Here is a 19493-nt window from a genome sequence, read left to right on the forward strand (position 1 = left end):
CGAAAGTGATGATGGATGGTGTAGTTTATAGTGTATAAGGAAGAACAGGGAAGACACAGAGACAGTGAGAGAGACACACACAGACACACAGACAGAGAAAAGGAGACAAATGGAGACAGAGAGACAAAAAGAGAAGGGACAGAAACCAAGACAGAGAGATGGAGACAGAAAATGAAGTCTGTCTTCAAAGTAAACAGTTCTACGGCCAGACCATCCACCAAGGGAACACCGTCATTCAAATAAACACAAATCAAACAGACTAAATAGTAAGAAGCCAGACACTACTAGTACCTCATGCTGTCATCCTAGCTACTTAGGAGACTGAGATGATGGAGACTGTGCTTCCAAGTCTAGATCCAGCAGAAAACTTTGTGAGACCTCATCTCAGTGAGGGGTTTGACAGGGTGGTATGCACCTGTTCTGCTAGCTACTGAGAAGCCTCTTGTAGGCAGATTTTGCCCAGCTAGCAAGACCTTATCTCATATATTACCAGCAGAAAACAGAGCTGGAAGCTGGATGCCAGTAGCTCACGCCTGTAATCCTAGCTAGTCAGGAGGCTGAGATCTGAGGATCACAGTTCAAAGCCAGCCCAGGCAGGAAAGTCCATGAGACTCTTATCTCCAATAAACCACCAGAAAACTGGAAGTGGCTCAAGTGGTAGAACGCTCACCTTGAGCGGAAGAGCTGAGGGACAGAGCTCAGCCCCAGAGTTCAAGCCCCACGACTGACAAAAAATGAAAGAAAGAAAGAAAACAGAGCTGGAAGCCTGGCTTAACAGAAAGCAGGCCTCCAAGGAATGGAGTTCACAACTCAGTACTGCTAAACAAGAAGAAAAAGAATTCAGTGAAAAATAATGGCTGTTTCCATAAATTATAAGTAAATCTGCAGCAAGTTTCAGCATTTTTTTCCTGGCTCTCATGAGATTTTTTTCAGTCATATATTCCAGAGGGTATTGGATTTTTTAAACCAAGTTTTGAGCTAACTTTTCCTACACAAGGACACAAGAGACTAGAAGGCATCATGCCCTTGTAGAGACAAGAGATATGGATGACAAAAAACGACTCTGATTTCCATTCAAGTATCTGCCTGGAGGGCTCAATGCTCACTCCAAAGCCCTTCAAGCATTCGTAGAAGAAAGTAGAAGGGACAGGGAAGTTATTCCAAAAAAAAAGAGAAAACCACTTACAATGAGCGGGCCCCGGTTGTTTTCTCGGTATTTGTTCTGGAAGAAGATGTACACGACAGTGGCAGCCAGAGAGTACAGGAAGGCAAAGACAGCAACGGTGACGAAGAACTCTGCAGAGGATGAGGAGTCGCCAATCAACGCCAGCTTCTGCCGCTCCTTTCCCTCACAGGTGGGCACCTCAAAGGTCACCTGGTGCAACCTACACGGCCAGAGTGAATAAGATGCTCTTTACATGTCATGGAGGGAAATATTGGAAGGTTTTTATTGTGAAAATACTGTACACAGGGCTTACAATTACATGAGCAAGGTGATGAGTACATTTCTCATCAAATACTGTTGCCTCCTCCTTTGTTTTTTCCCCTACCATCCCTTCCCTCCCATCTCCACCACTACACTCCCCCCCCCAACCTGCCCCCCTTCCCCCACCTAAATTGTAAAGTTCGTTTATCAACATAGTGTCTTGTACATCTCATTGTTGCAATGGGTCCACCTGTATCCCTATTTAAACATTTTTTCCCTTCCCCTCCCCAATTTATACCATCATCAAAAACAGTGAAAACAGGGGTTATACCATGGGGGAGGGACCTACAAAGCAACAAAAAATCACGTGGTACATTATAAATACGTTCGAAACAATAGCAAGAAAGAAACAAAAAACACCTGTGTCTTTATCTTGGGGTTCATTTTGCTCAACATCATCTTATCTGACCTTTTCTGCTTCAGATATATACTAGTTATTGCAAATAAAGGAAACCATGGGGGCTGGGAAGGTGGCTCAGTGGTAGAGCGCTTGCCTTGCACGCATGAGGCCCTGGGTTCGATTCCTCAGCACCACATAAGCAAAAAGAAAAAAAAAATACCGGAAGTGGCGCTGTGGCTCAAGTGGTGGGATAGCGCCCAGGCCCAGAGTTCAGACCCACGACCGGACCAAAAAAAAAAAAAGAGTTCAAGGAGAAGGATTGGGATGGGGGGGAGGGGGGAGGCTGGGAAGGGATGGGAAGGGTAAACAAAGGAGAAGGCTGCAATGCTTGGTAAGAAATGCACGCATTATCCTGCCCATGCAATTGTAACCCCTCTATACAGTATGTTCACAAATAAAATAAAATAAAATTAAAAAAAAAAAGGAAACCATGGGACCTATGTTTCTTTGTGCCTGGCTTACATCACTTAATATAATTCTTTCCAAGTCTTTCCATTTCCTTTTCTAAAGCACTGCATGGTATAACTTGGGAGCATGATGGCATTATAATGAGAGAAATTCATTAAGGAATCTGCAGAGATCCCATGGGAAATACAGAAATAAATATTGTAGTAGGTATCAGTGGACTGCATTTCACAATAGCTAGTGGTTCCAAAGAGAGAGGGGACCATAAGCAGACAGGGGACTTGAAATTAGGACACCTCCTGCTCCAGTTCTCCAACACTTCAATTCCTTTACATGGCCCACCCAGTGTAGCTGTCTGAATGGTCAACTCCTTCCTCTGCAGCTTAAACTCCACCATCCTGCTCCAATTGTGTTGGTCTGCTTTCTAGATTTTACTCATACGAAGCAGGGTCCTGAGTTGAATTATCACTGACTGTCGATGGTTCTTTCTAGGTTATTTTCAGATAAGGTCTCACACTTTTGCCCCAGCCTTGGTTCATAATCCTCTTAACCAGTCTCCCAAATAGCAGGGATTAAAATGAGCCTTACTGATTTAGTATGATGATTGATGGATCCTAATTTGACTGAACTTTTGGAAGTTTTATAGGGTCAGTTCTATCATGATGGCATAAACTACTAAGTTCCAACCCCTTTATTTCTTAAAGTCATATTCTTTTAAATTTACAGCTCAATATAGCAAGGAGCTGTTTCAAACTCCACTTCGAGAGTGTTTGTGGATTTTTTAGTTTGCTCACAAAGAGCCTTTGCCTTAACCGACATAAAGGTGGACAGCTACAATAAAACACAGAGAACATTGGGAACATTGGTTATGGCCATATTGTACAGCCCCTTTCCTGCCTAAGCCAGAAGATCATTTGAAATGTGGGGATATTAAAAACAAAATACATTGAAAGGTAATGTCAAATCTGAAACAGGTAAGTTTCAGACAATGTACACTTGTTTTTCTCATCTAATATTTCTTTCACCTAATAGATTTTTGATAAGTAACTCTAGAGTTCACACAGTGGCTAAGTGCTAGGCACACATTGGGTAGAAAAAGAGGAATTAGGACTGTGCTTGCTCATGTTGAACTTGAGAAAAGCCAGAGTCTAGTCTGAGGTTAGGGTGATCATTCGATCTTGAAGCTGGCCAGGTACTGGTGGCTCACGCCTATAATCCTAGCTATTCAGGAGGCTGAGATCTGAGAGTCATGGTTCAAAGCAAGCTGGGGAAAGAAAGTCCATCAGACTCTTTCTTATCTCCAATAAACTACTCAGAAAAAGCTGGCAGTGGCGCTGTGGCTTAAGTAGTAGAGCATTAGCCTTGGGTATAAAGAGGCTCAGGGACAGTGCCCAGGCCCTGAGTTCAAGCCTCAGGACCAGCTAATAAAAAAATAATTAGGCTACACTCTTAAAAATGTATAGAATTTCCCCAGATCCAAAGTTAAGGTAGAAAGCATGATGAGCTACTTCACATCCACCAGGATGGTGACATTAAGAAAGATTCTGTGATTAGTAAAACAAGTTTTGGCAAGGACCCACGGGAAATGAGAACTTCTGTACATCACTGGTGGGAATGTAAAGTGGAACAGCCACTTTGGAAGTCGTCCAGCAGTACTTCAAATGACTAACCGTAAAGTATCACGTGACCCAGCAAATTTCACTTCTACAAGAGGCACCCAAGGTATACAGAAAAAACTTGTAGGAGAATATTCATGCAATGTTATTTGCAAGAGCTCTCAAGCATAAACAACCTAGATGTCCACCAGTTGATGAAAACATAAAGTAAATACGGTTTATCCATAGGATGGCATATTATTTTTCAATAAAAAGGAATAAAGTACAGGTATAGTGTACCATGTAGCATCATGCTGAGTTAAAAGCACAGGAAGTGTTCACAAGAAACAAAAAGCAGATGAGTGTTTAGCTATGGTTGGGCATGGAAGAATCAAGGGTGATGGCCAAGTGGTCTGGGATTGCTTTTTGTGGAGGACAATGACAATAGTCTACAATTGATGATGCGCATGACCTCTCTGTACATCAAATTGCATATTTTACTTTATTTCTTATTTAATTTTTTGTGCTGGTACTGGGACTTGAACACCTCCTTGGCTTTCTCACAAACAATATGCCTCCAGTCCAGCATTTTTTCTGGTTAGTTCGAGATGGAGCCTCAGAATTTTGTGTCCTGGTTGGCTTTCAATCATCTCCAGATCTCAGCCTCCTGAGTAGCTAGCATGATAGACATGAACCACCAGTGCTCAGATCTTTTCTTTTTGCCAAGTCCCTATAAGCAAGGAGACTAACACATGGTGAAAAGCAATATGGCTGGGACAAGTAGCAGAGGGCAGGAAAGAGCCAGGTAGTACAGGAAGAGGAGGAGCCAATTGACTGCTACTGGGGGACCTCTGGGGACATGTTTTGGATATTGGCCTTCACTTGAAGATGAGGATTTGAAAGATTATCTTAGGATAAATATATAATAGAAAAACCAGGCTCTGCACTGCAGCTATTTAGAGACATGTTCTCACATTCTGGATGCTAAGGAGCCCTGCAAGACCAGCCAGATCTCTCCACTCATGCACAAATCAGCAGGCCTGCAATCTTGGGGGGCAAAGGGGGCAATGGGAGAGTGGGAGCAAAGTAATTCTCTCTCTTCTCTGTCACAAAGCGAAAAATAACATGTTCTCTGTTGCTGATTTACTGTGGTGACTTACATGAATTCTTACCTGGACTTATATGCACAAGGTAGAAATGAAAAAAAAAACTACACACTAAAAAACACCAACTGTGCTTATTAATACTAGTGATCTAGAACTATCTTGGGTGAAGTCAAGAGAAATAAGGAAATGGAAGTGAAATTCCAAATGTATATCTAATCTACAGAGAAGGGTGGAGGGTGCTTTATAAAGGAAAAACAAAAAAAATCTTAGTCTTATGTACTTCATATCACAAGGCATTTGAATGTTGTATTGTGGTCTGCACCACTAAATGCACATGCAAAAATTCTTTTAAGTAGGTTTCATGTGCATATATGTGTATATTAAAACATACAATATGTTACATAAAAGTTAAATATATATCATATTTTGGAAGAAGGAAGTTTACAGTCAGCATGTATTTTGCAGCTGCAATAACTTTAGAAGCAAGTATCATTAATTTAGAACCTAAACAAGGAATAGAAAACTGTTCTGCAGAGATAGAACACGTCAGCCAGCAGAATGTGGGAGCTGACAGTGCCACCTCTGATCTCATGAGGAAGGAACGCAGGGAGCAATTGCTGAGGCTGCAGAAGGAACCAAATCCAATTTGTTGATTTCAAATGCATAATGCTCTTCTTAGCTGGCCTGACCCAATCAAGGGGTAATTGAATTTCTCAGGATTTTATTGCATTTTGTTTCTCAACCAAAGGCTTCCACTTACAGAGGGGTTTCTTTCTCTCTCTTTTCCTTCTTTTACCAGAGCTTTAAAGGGGACAATTAAAAACATTTCACTGATGCTCTAATGAAAAAGTAAATGAAATAACTGAGCAGATTTCAGTGGTTTGTGGGGTCTGGAAAAAATATTAAAAATGTATCCAACTCTTCAGGAGATTGGACAAGGGACAATTGGTATTATTTTTATTAGTAAATGATGTTACAGTAACAATCATTGACATTTTTATACATCTAAGCAGTGTGGTAGGCTATATCTCTGTATACCTACCTTGTATCTTACTTAATGCCCTTATCAGCTCTCTTAGGTAAATACCACTATCAGTATTTTATAGATTGGGAAACAGAGGCTTGAGGGGTGAGTTTGCCTAAGGTCATATGGCTAGTGAGTGGCACAGGTGAGTCTCAGATGCGAGTAGATTAGGGGCAGCCTGTACTACAAACTACCATACATTTCTGTCCCTCTTCTTGAATTTCTATTAAATTTTTTCAGCACCATTAGATTTCCAGCTCAATACTTCTATAAAAATGTTAAGACAGCTGGGTGCCAGTGGCTCATGCCTGTAATCCTAGCTACTCAGGAGGCTGAGATCTGAGGATAGTGGCTCAAAGCCAGCCCCGGCAAAAAAGTCTGTGAGACTCTTATCTCCAATAAACCACCAGAAAAACCGGAAGTGGTGCTGTGGCTCAAGCAGTAGAGTGCTAGCCTTGAGCTGAAGAGCTGAGAGACAGCGCCCAGGCCAAGTTCAAGTCCCATAACAGACAAAAAAAAATGCTAAGACAGCTTCCCCCATGTAGTGGTAGACTGAAAATTTACTCTGCAGAGGATTTGAAACCAATGATTTGTTCTGCTACTACCTGGAAGTATGTGAAGGTGACATTAGGTATCTAGCAATGACACAGCTGAATCTCTATACACTGACCAATTAAAAAGTCATTCAAAACTTTCTAGTTTTCAAACATTGTCTTTGGGCTTTCCAATGTTTGCCTCAGAACCAAAGCAGAGGGAAAATGAGTAGAAATTGTGATCATTACAGTGTGATTGTTTATAGAATGTGCAAAATGCAGCATAGATTTATCTCTAGGTAGCACTGAACCATATGGCCATCTGGTAATAAGATTTTAGAAATTATTGGCAGTGTCTTTCAACAGGCTGAGAGAAAATAGGGCTTAAAATGATTAACCATGTAACTCAGAGTGGCTCAGTGAAAGACTACCAGCACATCCCAACAGCAGTGATCCAGCCCACAGGTAAAGTGGGAGGCGCTGGCAGTGTTAGGAGCAAGCTGCTGTCCCTGAATTTCTAAAAGTCAGAAGGAAAGTAGCCAAGGGCACCTGGCAAACAGTGGTACTGGGTATAATATTTTCTTTCCCTAATCATTCCCTGTTTCAATCCTGCTAACCCATTGACAAACACTAATAATATTCTACTTTTCACTCTCTTGTCAATATAAATATTAACAATTTGTCTGGTTTTAGATGAACTTTGTTTTTTCTACTTTTAGTTTTGCTAATTATGCACACACTGTGTGTGTGTGGATGAATGTAAGGATTTCATTTGGATGTGCATTTACACATAGACATATGCATACACATTCACAGACACCTACTTATATGCTTCAAAGCATAAATCACCGCACAAATGAAAGTTTACATCAGCATTTTCACACTCTGCATCTCTCTTATTGTCTTCCACACAGCTCTCCCCAGCCTACAGACAGAATGAGATGAGACAGGATGGAGCTCATCCATCCTGACAGAATCATCAGAGACCACCCAGTTGACACAGAAGAGAGTCAAACTTAAAATTCAGGTTTTCTGCTTCCTAGCCCTAAGTGGTTTTGTTTATGGCCTAAATTCTATTTCTAAGTTTTCCAAAAAAATCACTGTCTTCTCCATAAGGTGAAAGTCCTTCCTTCACTTACTCATTAGGGATTTCTTGAACCTAGTGAATCAGGATGCGAAGACAATGACTTCCAAGGAAGAGAGCTGAAGATGACCTAGATGGTTGAAATGGATAAAACTCTGTCTGTTACTACTTTGGTTTTCTTATTGCATCTCAAGTGTGGTATTTGGTGCTGTTCTTTAGGAAACTGGCAGTCTGCACACTTGCTGACTAGTTGCCAATCATTGATAGACATTTATTGAACACATGGTGGGACATGCATGGTGCCAAATATCTTTACATATTACCACATTTAAATCTAGACAATTGGTAGTGGTTTTGTTAACTTATTATGTGTGCTCTTATTAAAGGAGTGAGAGGATTTACTGATATAAGGGTCTTGAAGTATAGCGTATCTGACCCCAAAATTTCCTCTTGATCTTCAGTATCAGCAAAATAACAAAAATATATTATTTTTAAAGTTTTTCTTATTATGAAATTGAGAGTGAAAGATCACTACCAAACTCATTCTATGAAGCCAGCATAACCCTCATTCCAAAACCAGATAGAAAATCTTCAAAGAAAGAGAACTATAGAAACATCTTTCTGATGAACATGGATGCAAAACTTCTCAATAAAATTCTAGCCAACTGACTTCAACAACTAATAAAAAAATTATATACTATGATCAAACAGGATTCATTCCAGGGATGAAAATCTGGTTTAATATACTCATCAAGTAATGCAATTCAACACATCAACAGGAGCAAGGACAAGAACCACATGATCGTCTCAACAGATATAGAAAAAGCATTTGGCGATATCTAACACCCCTTTATGATAAGCTCTGGAGAAGCTAGGAATCCATGGAACATTTCTCAATATAATAAAAGCTGTATATGACAAACCTAGAGCCACCATTATACTTAATGGTGAAAAGTTAAAACCATTTCCTCTAAAATCAGGAATGAGACAAAGATATCTGCTCTTGCCACTCCTCTTCAATATAGTATTGGAATTCTTAGCTAGAAGAATAAGGAAGGAGACAAACATAAAGAGGATCCAAATAGGGAAAGAAGAAGTAAAACTCTCCCTCTTTGCAGATAACATGATTCTGTATTTAAAGAACCCCATAGATTCCTCTCCCAAGTTACTTGATCTGATCTGACATTTTGGCAGTGTCAGGGTATAAAACTAACCCACAAAAATCAATAGTTTTTCTGTATGCCAACAACGAGAAGAGTGAGTGCTTTTCCTGAAATCAGAAAAGCAACTATTTTTGTATAGACTAAAAAAAAAATAGAATACCTAGGAATTAATTTAACCAAAGATGTGAAGGACCTCTATGTTGAAAACTTTTTCAAAATATTTTTTATTGTAAAGGTACTGTAAGCGGGGGTACAGTTACATGAGTAAGGAAATGAGTATATTTCCTATGGAGCATTTTTACCCCCTCTTTTGTTTTCCCTCTTCACCTCCCTGATTCCTCCTTCCCCTCCCCCCTTGCCAGAAGTTGTAAAGTTCATTTGCAACATAGTGTTTTGTATATCTCCTTGCTACAATAGGGCAACCTGTATCTTTGTTTCAGCATTTTGTTATTTCTCTTCCCCTCCCCAAATTAGAAAAATGTATATACAAGATGCAGGGCATGGGAATCAAATACAGTGACAACAAGGGTTGTTGAAAACTTTAAAAATCTGAAATCAAAGCAGATTTAAGGAAGTAGAGAAACCTTGCATGCTCCTGTATTGGGAGGATTAACATTGTGAAAGCAGCAATATTACCCAAAGCTATCTATAAATTTAATGTGATACCCATCAAAATCCCAATAACATTCTTCAATGATAAAGAAAAAGCAATCCAAACATTCATATGGATTGATAGAAGACTCCAAATAGCAAAAACAATCCTTAGCAGGAAGAACATTACTGGAGGAATATCAATACCAAACTTCAAACTCTATTACAAAGTCATAGTAACAAACAAACAAACAAAAAACCCAGCTTGGTACTCGCACAAGAACAGGCCTGAGGACAAATGGAACAGAATTGAAGACCCAGACGTGAACCCACAGACCTATAGCCACCTAATCTTTGATAAAAGAGCCAAAAACATAGTATAGAAGAAAGACTCTTCAAAAATGGTGCTGGCAAAATTGGCTATACATGTGAAGAAAACTGAAGTAATATCTTTTTAAATAAGTTTTTTATTGTGAAAATACTGTACAGAGGGGTTGCAGTTACATGAGCAAGGTAATGAATACAAATTTTTATCAAGCATTGTTGCCTCCTCCTTTGTTTTCCCCCTACCATCCCTTCCCTCCCATCTCCACAGCTACACTCCCCCTGCCCTGACTAAATTGTAAGGTTCATTTTTCAACATAGTGTGCATTTCATTGTTACAATGGGCCCACCTGTATCCCTATTTAAACAATTTGTTTTTTCCCTTCCCCTCCCCAAATTATACCGACATCAAATACAGTGAAAACAGGGGTTATGCTGTGGGGGAGGAACATAAAAAGCAACAAAAAAATCACATGGTTGTTTATAAATACGTTAGAAACAATAGCAAGAGAGAAAAAATCACTTGTGTCCCTATCTTGGGGTTCATTTCGCTTAACTTCATCTTATCTGGTCATATGTACATAGCTTTTGACCTTTTATGCTTGTCCCAGACAGCATTGAGATTCCACCTCATCCCAGTTAGAATGGCCACTATCAAGAAAATGATGCTGGTAGGGATGTGGCCAAAAGGGACTACTACACTGTTAGTGGGAATGTAAACTTGTTCAATCACTCTGGAAAGCATTATGGAGGTTCTTCAAAAGACTAAGCATAGAGCTGCCCCAAGACCCAGCAATCCCACTCCTAGGCAGTTACCCAAATGCTACCAGCACAACCATGTTCATAGCAGCATTATTTACCATAGCTAAGATATGGAACCAACCCAGATGCCCCTCAGTAGATGAATGGATCAAGAAAATGTGGTATATATACACAATGGAATCCTATGCCTCCATCAGAAAGAATGACATTGCCCCATTTGTTAGGAAATGGAAAGACTTGGAAAAAATTATATTAAGTGAAGTAAACCAGGCCCAAAGAAACATAGTTCCCATGGTTTCCCTTATTTGCAATATGTAGTATATGTCTGAGTCAAGCAGAAAAGGTCAGATAAGTTGATGTTAGGGGAATGAACCCCAAGATAAGTATTCAAATATTTTTTTTGTTTTTTTCCCTTTCATGCAATTGTTTCTATCATATTTATAAGATGATTTCTATGTTGCTTTGTATGTCCCTTCTCCACAGTATAACCCCTGATTTCACTATATTTGATATTGGTATAATTTGTGGAGGGGAAGGGAAAAAACAAATCGTTTAACTAGGGATACAGGTGGACCCATTGCAACAATGAGATGTACAAGTGGTTACGTCAAAAAACCAACTTAACAATTTTGGTGGGGGGTGGGGGAAGGATCGGGTGGGGGAGGAGAGGAATATGGGAAGGGATGGGAAGGGGAAACAAGGAGGAGGCAACAATGCTTGATAAGAAATGTACTCGTTATCTTGCCCATGTAATTGTAACTCCTCTGTATAGTATTCTCACAATAAAATATAAAATAATAAATGGAAAAAAAGAAATGGTGGGACAAAGGGTGAATCAATTCAACAGTGATAATCACTAGACACAATGTTGAAAATGAACTTTACAGCTTGCAGGGTTGAGGGGGGAAGTTGGCAGGGGAGGAGGAGAAAATGAAGAAGTTTACATAGTACTATTCAAAAAGATATGTACTCATTACTTGACTTATGTAACTATAATCCTTTTGTACATCACCTTTACAATAAAATTTAAATTAAAAACTTCTTATTGTGATTATAAAGGTGATGTAAAAAGTCATTGAAAAGTACATTTCTTGAGATAGATTGCATACCTATATATTATTGTCAAGGTGATATACAGATTACCATTCACATTTATCTGTGCTCAGGCTTTGGAATGGTACAAAAAGGTACTCATAACAATTGCCTATCTTAAAGTTTGAGGAGAAGAAAAGGAAAGTAGCTCTATTTGATACTCATTTAAAAGTATTTTAGACTAATTACTGCAAATGAGGGAAACCATGGGACCTATATTTCTTTAAATCTGGCTTACTTCACCTTATATGATTTTCTCCAAGTCTCCATTTCCTAACAAATGGGGTGGTGTTATTCTTTCTAATGGAGGCACACACACATACAGACACAGACACACACACACACACATATCACATTTTCCTGAGCCGTTCATCTACTGAGGGGCATCTGGGTTGTTTCCATATCTTAGCTATGGTGAATAATGCTGTGATAAACATAGTTGTGCTGGTAGCTTCAGTATGGTCTTGTTTGTGAACATTTGGGCAAATGTCCAAAAGTGGTATTGCTAGGTCATAGGGGAGCTCTATGTGTAGTCTTTTGAGGAACCTCCATACTTCTTTCCAGAGTGGTTGAACACAGTCCCACCAACAGTGCAGTAGAGTTCCCTTTTGGCCACATCCCCTCCAGCATCTGTTGTTAAGCTTAAAAGCTATGAACATATAACCATATAAGATGATGCTATGTGAAATGAACCCCAAGATATGGACACAAGAGGTCTTTCTTTGTTGCTGTTGTTTTAATGTATTATGTGATTTTTTGGTTCCCTTGGAAGGTCCCACCCCCTATGGTCTATCCCCTGTTGTCACTGTACTTGATTTTGGTACCCTGTATCTTGTATATACATTTGTCTGATTTGGGGAAGGGAAGGAGAAATAACAAAACGCTGAAACAAAGACACAGGATGACCCATTGCAACCCACAAGACAGTATATTGGAAATGAACTTTACAACTTTGGGGTGGGCGGGGGGGGGAAGTAAGGGAGGTGAGCCAGGGAAGGGTTAGTGGGAGAACAACAGGGAAGGGGTAATAATGCTCAACAAGAAATGTACTCACTGTTTTACTCATGTTACTGTAACCCCTCTGTACAGCATCTTTACAATAAAACCAAATTTAAAAAATAAAGGTATTGTAAATGTACATTGTTTCCAAAAATATAAAAAAATAATCTCAACTCTTCAAAGGAATAAAAAATACATTTCTTTTTTGACAGGGTCACCCCTTCCCTCACTCTTATTATTTATTTATTTATTGTTGGCTGTGGGGCTTGAACTCTGGGCCTGGGTGCTTCCCTTCAGCTCTTCAGCTCAAGGCTAGCGCTCTACCACTTGAGCCACAGCACCACTTCCGGCTTCTTCTGTTTATGTGGTGCTGAAGAATCGGACCCAGGGCCTCATGCATGCAAAGCAAACATTCTACCACTGATCCACTTTCTCAGCCCTTATTATTTGTTTTTTAAAAGTCGCTGGTTGGCTTTTCTGATGCCCTTCTCAGTGCTGACTCTTAGTTGTCACTTTCAGTCCTGTCTCAAGAGGATAGTAGTCGCAGAATGAGTGTGAGAACAGTTTTAGACTGGTTTGCTTGTTCTACTAGCGATTTCATGCCAGTTCCAAGGCCTCTGATGATCAGTGCTGGCTCTAAGCACTAATAGAAGCAAAGTTTTCCTGAATACCCCAGCACCTTAGAAGGCATACTTTTAAACTGGTCAAACTCTGGGGAGAGAGCCCACCTTCAGCATTGCCTTTAGAAAGTCTCATGTATAGGATCTACTTGGGGGGTAGAAATAACAGAGGAATTCAAGGTGAGATTTGAGCTCTGGCCTGGGAAATAGGCCTACTACCGTGAGAACTGACAGAAGGCACCAGTGACTGGGTTCAAGTTGCTTAAGATGGAAACAAATTTCAAGTCTTCTGCTTGCAAAAAGCAATGAAGAGAACTTAACTGAGATAGGAGACTTATGAGGTAGACATTGATGAGACTGGTACACCTACAATAACTGTGCGTTACTAAGAACATGAAAGCAGGTAGAAATAATAAATTTACAACACGGTTTGTCAAAATTCTTTTGGGATGGCTTCTGGATGTGGTTGCGTGTTCCCAGGAAGTTCAGTGGCATTGGGATGATCTCACTGCCAGCCCTATCTGCTGGACCTTTTAGCTTCCAGAGCCTCAGGTAATAGCATTATTTAGGCAGCCATAATCATTCTCCTAACCTTGGTTGAATGAAAAGCAGTTCTCATTTCCAAGGTTTACAGCAATAGCATACACTCTCTAAATATTTTCTTTGAAAAGAAGGAAAGTGAAGTGAAAGACAACATGCCAACTTTCTGCTCCTCAGTACAATAGAGCCCTTTGTCCCTGATTTATGCATCAAGTGTTTTCAAGTCTATTGTCAACCATAGAAGACAAATTCCATTCTTTCTGTTCTCTTTACTATTAGTGAAGGTAAGATTTCCCTCCTGGGGAATTGAGGTAGGCATTGCAAAATGTAATCAAGGTTACTGCACACAATATTCTTTTTTCTACACTCTTGATTGTACTCATCCTTAGGAGGCTGGAAAAATACTGTGTCCCATCCTCACCCAGCACAGAGCTCCCATCTTTATGAGTCAAAAAGAGATGAATCTAACTTATTGAAGGTTAAGAGAGAGCTTTACATGTGAACTCCAAGGTGATTGGAAAGGGCTGGTTCAACAGAGGCCAGGGCATAGTCAATGGTTGACCTTTGAGCAGGAAAAATACAAAACCCTTATAAGTGACTTGCAAAGAGTCATTGCTGTGCTCACTATCCATGATTTATTAATTTTGGTTTCTTCAAATAGAATTTGAATAATAGAGAAGTCAGACTGTCTCTCTATTGCCAAATTAAAATTAGATAATGAGATCATTATCCCTATATTCCAGACAAAATTCCTCTCTTGTTTGTCTTTCCTGAGCAGTGTCACTGTACTCAAATAAATCGTGAAACAAAACCAGGCACAAAGTGCATTTAAAAATATATATTGACTGTTTAGCTGTCCACTGCATATCCATCCATTTTATTTACTTACAACAGAAATGTTTCATGAATAAATCATTTAAAAGCGTTGATTAAAAGATATTTGTAACACTCAAACACACAGAACATTCAGAGCCAGATGAGTTGATCTTTGCTTAAAACATAGGTCAAATTAATCTGATTTATTAGTTCAGTGAAAAAAATTCAATCAACATATTTTGTTTACAGAGGGAAAGTACAACAACCAATTTGCATCAACAACTGAGATCCGGTTGGGTCATGAATCTACTTTGGCTGGCTATTGATATGGCAAATACATAGCTTACTTTTTTAGAAAAAGCTATTGTATTCTTTCTAGCAGTCCTATAAGATATGTATGGGATATGTGAATTATGTTGTATAGTTCTATATAACTTGCTTGTTCTGTATAGTTGCATAGTGAATTGTATGCTGCTTTGTTACCAAATAATTTTCTAAATAGCAGCCATTAGTAAACATTTTATATTCATATATAAATATTATATATTCATATTCCTTTCCCTGAATCTTGTCACATAGCTATATTGAATTCTCAATAGGTTTCTTAACTCCCAAAACATTAAAATTTACCAGTCCGTATCATTTCGGTGAGCTAGTGTAGAAAATGGAAATAAAAAGTGGATTTAGACACATTCACATGAGGGCTGCTGCATGGCCTCATCCTTTGCCAAACATGGTGCTCCTTCACTCTGGTCATTATTTATCATTATTTACTTCACATGCTCACAGCTCCGATAACTTGGGGATGAATATTTGAGGATTTGTTCAGCCAGGGAGATTTCCAGTACTCTACTAGCACTAACTTACCTTCTGTTTCTACTTTGTGCCCACTGGAACAGTACTTTTTTGCACCTTTTCCCCCCTAATGGAATGACAATATAAAGCAGCTCAACTAATGACTAGGCCATGTGACCTTGGGCAAGTTTCAGCCTTTTGAGTCCCAGATTTCTCATCTGCACAAGGGATGAAAGAAAAGCACTACCCACCTACTGCTCTCTGTGAGGCTCAAATAAGACAATGGATAACATTGTACATATCCTAGTGCTTAAATGTTACTGGCCATGGCAGATGGTATTAATATGTGAAGCACACAATTTTCAAATTCGAAACTGATCATCAGGTTCAATCACTAACGTTGATTTTAAACACCCACATGCCTTCAAAAATGTCAAAGACATGCAAATATGCCTGTTGTAGTATACTATGGTTCTCTCAATTATCCCAGGCACTGGTATCGCATGCTTGTAATCCTAGCGACTCAGGAGGCTGAGACCTGGAGGATTCCAGTTCAAAGCCAGCCCAGGAAGGAAAGTCTGTGAGACTCCATCCCTAACTAACCAGCAAAAATTCTGGATTGGAGGTATGGCTCAAAATGGTAGAACACCGGCTGTGAGCAAAAAAGCCAGTCAAACTCAAGCATAAGTACCAACACACACACACACACACACACACACACACACACACACACACACACACACATCCAGCCACTAAGCAATTAAATGGATCATTTCCTGTTCCTGTTACTTCAATCTTCATACAATAAATGGCTTTTCTGAATGCTTAGGACAAGGAACCTAACAGAACTGAGATGGGAATTTCGATGCCAGACGATATAATGTAAATAGTTATCACTTATGAACATAGAACAAAATGAAATTGCTTTTAAGTCACCAGAAAGCTATTGCCTTTTGTAAATTTCGAATTCTTCAGTTATTAATATTACCACAGACATACAAATCCTCTGGAAGAAAAAGTCTAAGAAACATTGTTTATTTTAGTTAACTAGGAACAGTTTGTGAAAACTATTTATCAGTTTAGGATAGGAAAAGTACCTTTTATCGTCAGCAATATGATGTCACCCATGTTTCCACATCATTGGGGAATTTATCATACACTTTTCAAGTTTCACTTTCGTTGACAGCAGCTAGAAATCTTTTTAAAATAAATAAATGAGAACATATTGCTTCTTATGTAAAACCTCATCGTGGCCCACAGGGAAATGTCACCAGGACCTGGCCCATGTGTTTGTTACCAGCATACCCCTCTTGCTCCTTTCTCTACCTTGATACAATTTACTCCATTGTACCCTTCTGCTGCTTTGAATTTAGTTTACATGTCGTCTGAGGCCAGCTTCAGTCTTCATTCGGGTCTCAGCTTAAGTGTCTCCCCCTCTGAGAGTCCTCCCATCTCCAAATCTAAAGGACACATCCCACTCCTGGGTCATTCTTGAGTACATTATCCTGTTTTTATTGTTGCTATTGCTTCACTACTGTCTGGAGTCATACTGTTTATTTGTGAACCCGAGCTTGTCTCTCCCTCTATATTGAGAGCAGAGGCCAGGCAGGGATCCTGTTTATCTACTTTCTAATCTTATTTGGTATATGGTAAAAATAAATTCAAATATTTGTTAAGTGGGAGGGAAGGCAAGAAGGAACAGATTTCATCAAATTCTTAGAAGAGTTGTTAGCCCGGAAGCTGATTCTGCTCTTAATCTTCTAGAATTGTAGACAAAAAGAGTCCTTATTCTACCCAATGAAAGCGAGGTACAGAGTGGTGAAGATACGAGATCAGAGTAATATAATGGAAGAATCACAATTCCAGCTTCCTTGATGCTGGATCAGGGAATTGCTCTGCAATTCCTGGGGAGAAGAAACTTCTGGGTGGTTTAGGGAGGTCAAGCCTGGAGGCTAAAAAACTGACAGGGACAACAAGTAAAAAGTAGAGCCATCCCTCTGGCTTCTGGGCACTGGAGGAGAAACAAAATGAGGTTCTTTCTCTTGGACAAGTAGATCTGGATTTCCCTTTCAACGATGTTCCCAGTGTAGGCCTTATCCATTCATGTATTCATGGATTCAACTCCTACATGTTGGGCCTTGTGCTAGGGATTACGGATGCCATAGTAACCAACACAGAGAAGGTTTCTGCTCTAAGAAAAGGAAGGTCTCTAAATAAAGTGTTCAGACAGATGGCATTGAGGGTTAAGACAGAGGATTAACAGGTGCCCCGTGTCAGTCTGTGGGATCAGAGAAGGCTTCCTGGGGAAGTGATGTTTCAGTGAAGGTTGAAGCATATAGAGGTACGTGTCAAGTTTAAGATGCTAGGGGGGGTGGGGGAAGCTACAGAGAAGAGGGTTCCAGGCCTGGTGTAAAGGTGTGAGTAATTTGAGGACCTATTTTCCTTTAAGAAGTGGAAACAAGATAGTCATTGAACTTTGTTCTTATTGATGATGATAATAATAATGGTGATAATCTGTTGGCTATCGCTAATCTGATTGGATTAAGAAATACCTAGAAGTCAGTAAAGCACACCTTTCTCTAAGTGTGTCTGTGAAGGCATTTCCAGAGACAATGAGATCAGGATTCCATTACACTAGGGCTCTGATCAAATCAATTAGTTAATCTCTAGATGGGTGCATAATCTGCTGGCACTATTGAGCCCTGGGGTCTAGATGGGGGAAATGGGTCACTGGGTTTTTGGAGCTGTATCTTGCCCTGGCTCTTTCTTATATTCTTCTTTTATCTGTTTCTTGTCACCATGATGTGAAATTCTCAGCTACTGCATTCCCTTTCTGCCTAAATGAATACTATGAGCCGAATACATATTTCTTCCTCTAAGTTATTTATGTCAGGTATTTCACTACAGTGACAAAAAGTCTGAGTAATATGGATAGCAAGTAGGTATTGCTTCTTGCCTTTGTGCCAAACACTATGATATGTGCTTTGTCTGCCATATTCCTGTGGCCTCTTCACAGTACTGAGAGCTAAATTATTATTATCCCTCTTCTACAGATGAAGAAATATAAGCTGAATACAAAGAACGCCTGTCAAATACTATATGCCTCCTTCTCTCTTTTCCTCCTTCCTCCCTTCCTTCCATAGGGCCTCACTCTGTAGCTCAGGCTAGTCTTGAACTCTTTAGTGTTCCTGTCTCAGCGTCCTAAGTGCTGGAATTACTGGTGGGCATCACATGTTTGGCTCCTCTCTAGAGTCTTATTGCACATTGGAGTGTTTTTCCTGTTCTATCCTCCATGCATGTTTGATGTTCTCTCAGGTTGAATTCTTTTTTATTTTTTGTCAGTTGTGGGGCTTGAACTCTGGGCCTAGGCGCTGTCCCTCAGCTCTAATAGGCTAGCGCTCTACCACTTGAGCCACTGCACCACTTCTGGCTTTTTCTGTTTATGTGGTACTGAGGAATTGAACCCAGGGCCACATGCATGTGAGGAAAGCACTCTACACTGAGCGACCTTCCCAACCCTCAAGCTGAATTCTTATTCTGTCATTCTCAGAGGTTCACTGGAGCAATTCCCTATCCACTCTCAGGAAAGAAGCTATGCAGAATTTCAGAATGGTTGATACATGATAAACTAGTGCATGACAATTCACTGGCTAAAAAAATCAGTTTGTCAAAGAGTTTCTGATATCTGAGGCAAAAGTTGCTCCTTAGCTAAAAGCCCAGTGTGTGTAGGTTGAAGTGTGGTAGAAAGCTTTTGCCACCCTCACTAATATAGGGGAACTAGTTTAGAAGGAAAAAATACCTTTCAGCAAAATAATATTTGGAAAATTCACTAAGAGAACATGGCTTTTCTGCTTGTTTAGTTTTGGGTGGAATTATCCTGGAAGCCCTCAGAGATACCTCATATTGCTTTTAGAAAAGATTGTTTAAGGAAGGACCTGATGTCTTGGAAGCCAGGGTTCTTTCTCTTGGCCATAGAAGGGAAGATTATATCACTGACAATAGGCCTTCAAACTATCCAGGAAAAGAATGGCATCCTCCTTTCTTTTCCTTTCCTTTCCTTTCCTTTCCTTTCCTTTCCTTTCCTTTCCTTTCCTTTCCTTTCCTTTCCTTTCCTTTCCTTTCCTTTCATTTCCTTTCCTTCCCTTCCCTTTCCTTCCC

At 39.8% G+C, this 19493-nt stretch overlaps 1 protein-coding gene across 2 annotated transcripts in view; it reads right to left on the bottom strand.

Annotated features, from left to right (window-relative positions):
• The window catches only part of Synpr (synaptoporin), a 276893-nt gene that overhangs the window by 52762 nt on the left and 204638 nt on the right, over window positions 1-19493 (bottom strand). For both annotated transcript variants that reach the window (XM_013010430.1, XM_013010431.1), the window contains one exon: window positions 1187-1385. In XM_013010430.1, the coding sequence (XP_012865884.1) occupies window positions 1187-1385 (199 nt within the window). The remainder of the gene's footprint in view (window positions 1-1186; window positions 1386-19493) is intronic.

This window comes from Dipodomys ordii, unplaced genomic scaffold, assembly GCF_000151885.1.
Source record: "Dipodomys ordii isolate 6190 unplaced genomic scaffold, Dord_2.0 Scaffold12, whole genome shotgun sequence".
Classification (NCBI taxonomy): Eukaryota; Metazoa; Chordata; class Mammalia; order Rodentia; family Heteromyidae; genus Dipodomys; species Dipodomys ordii.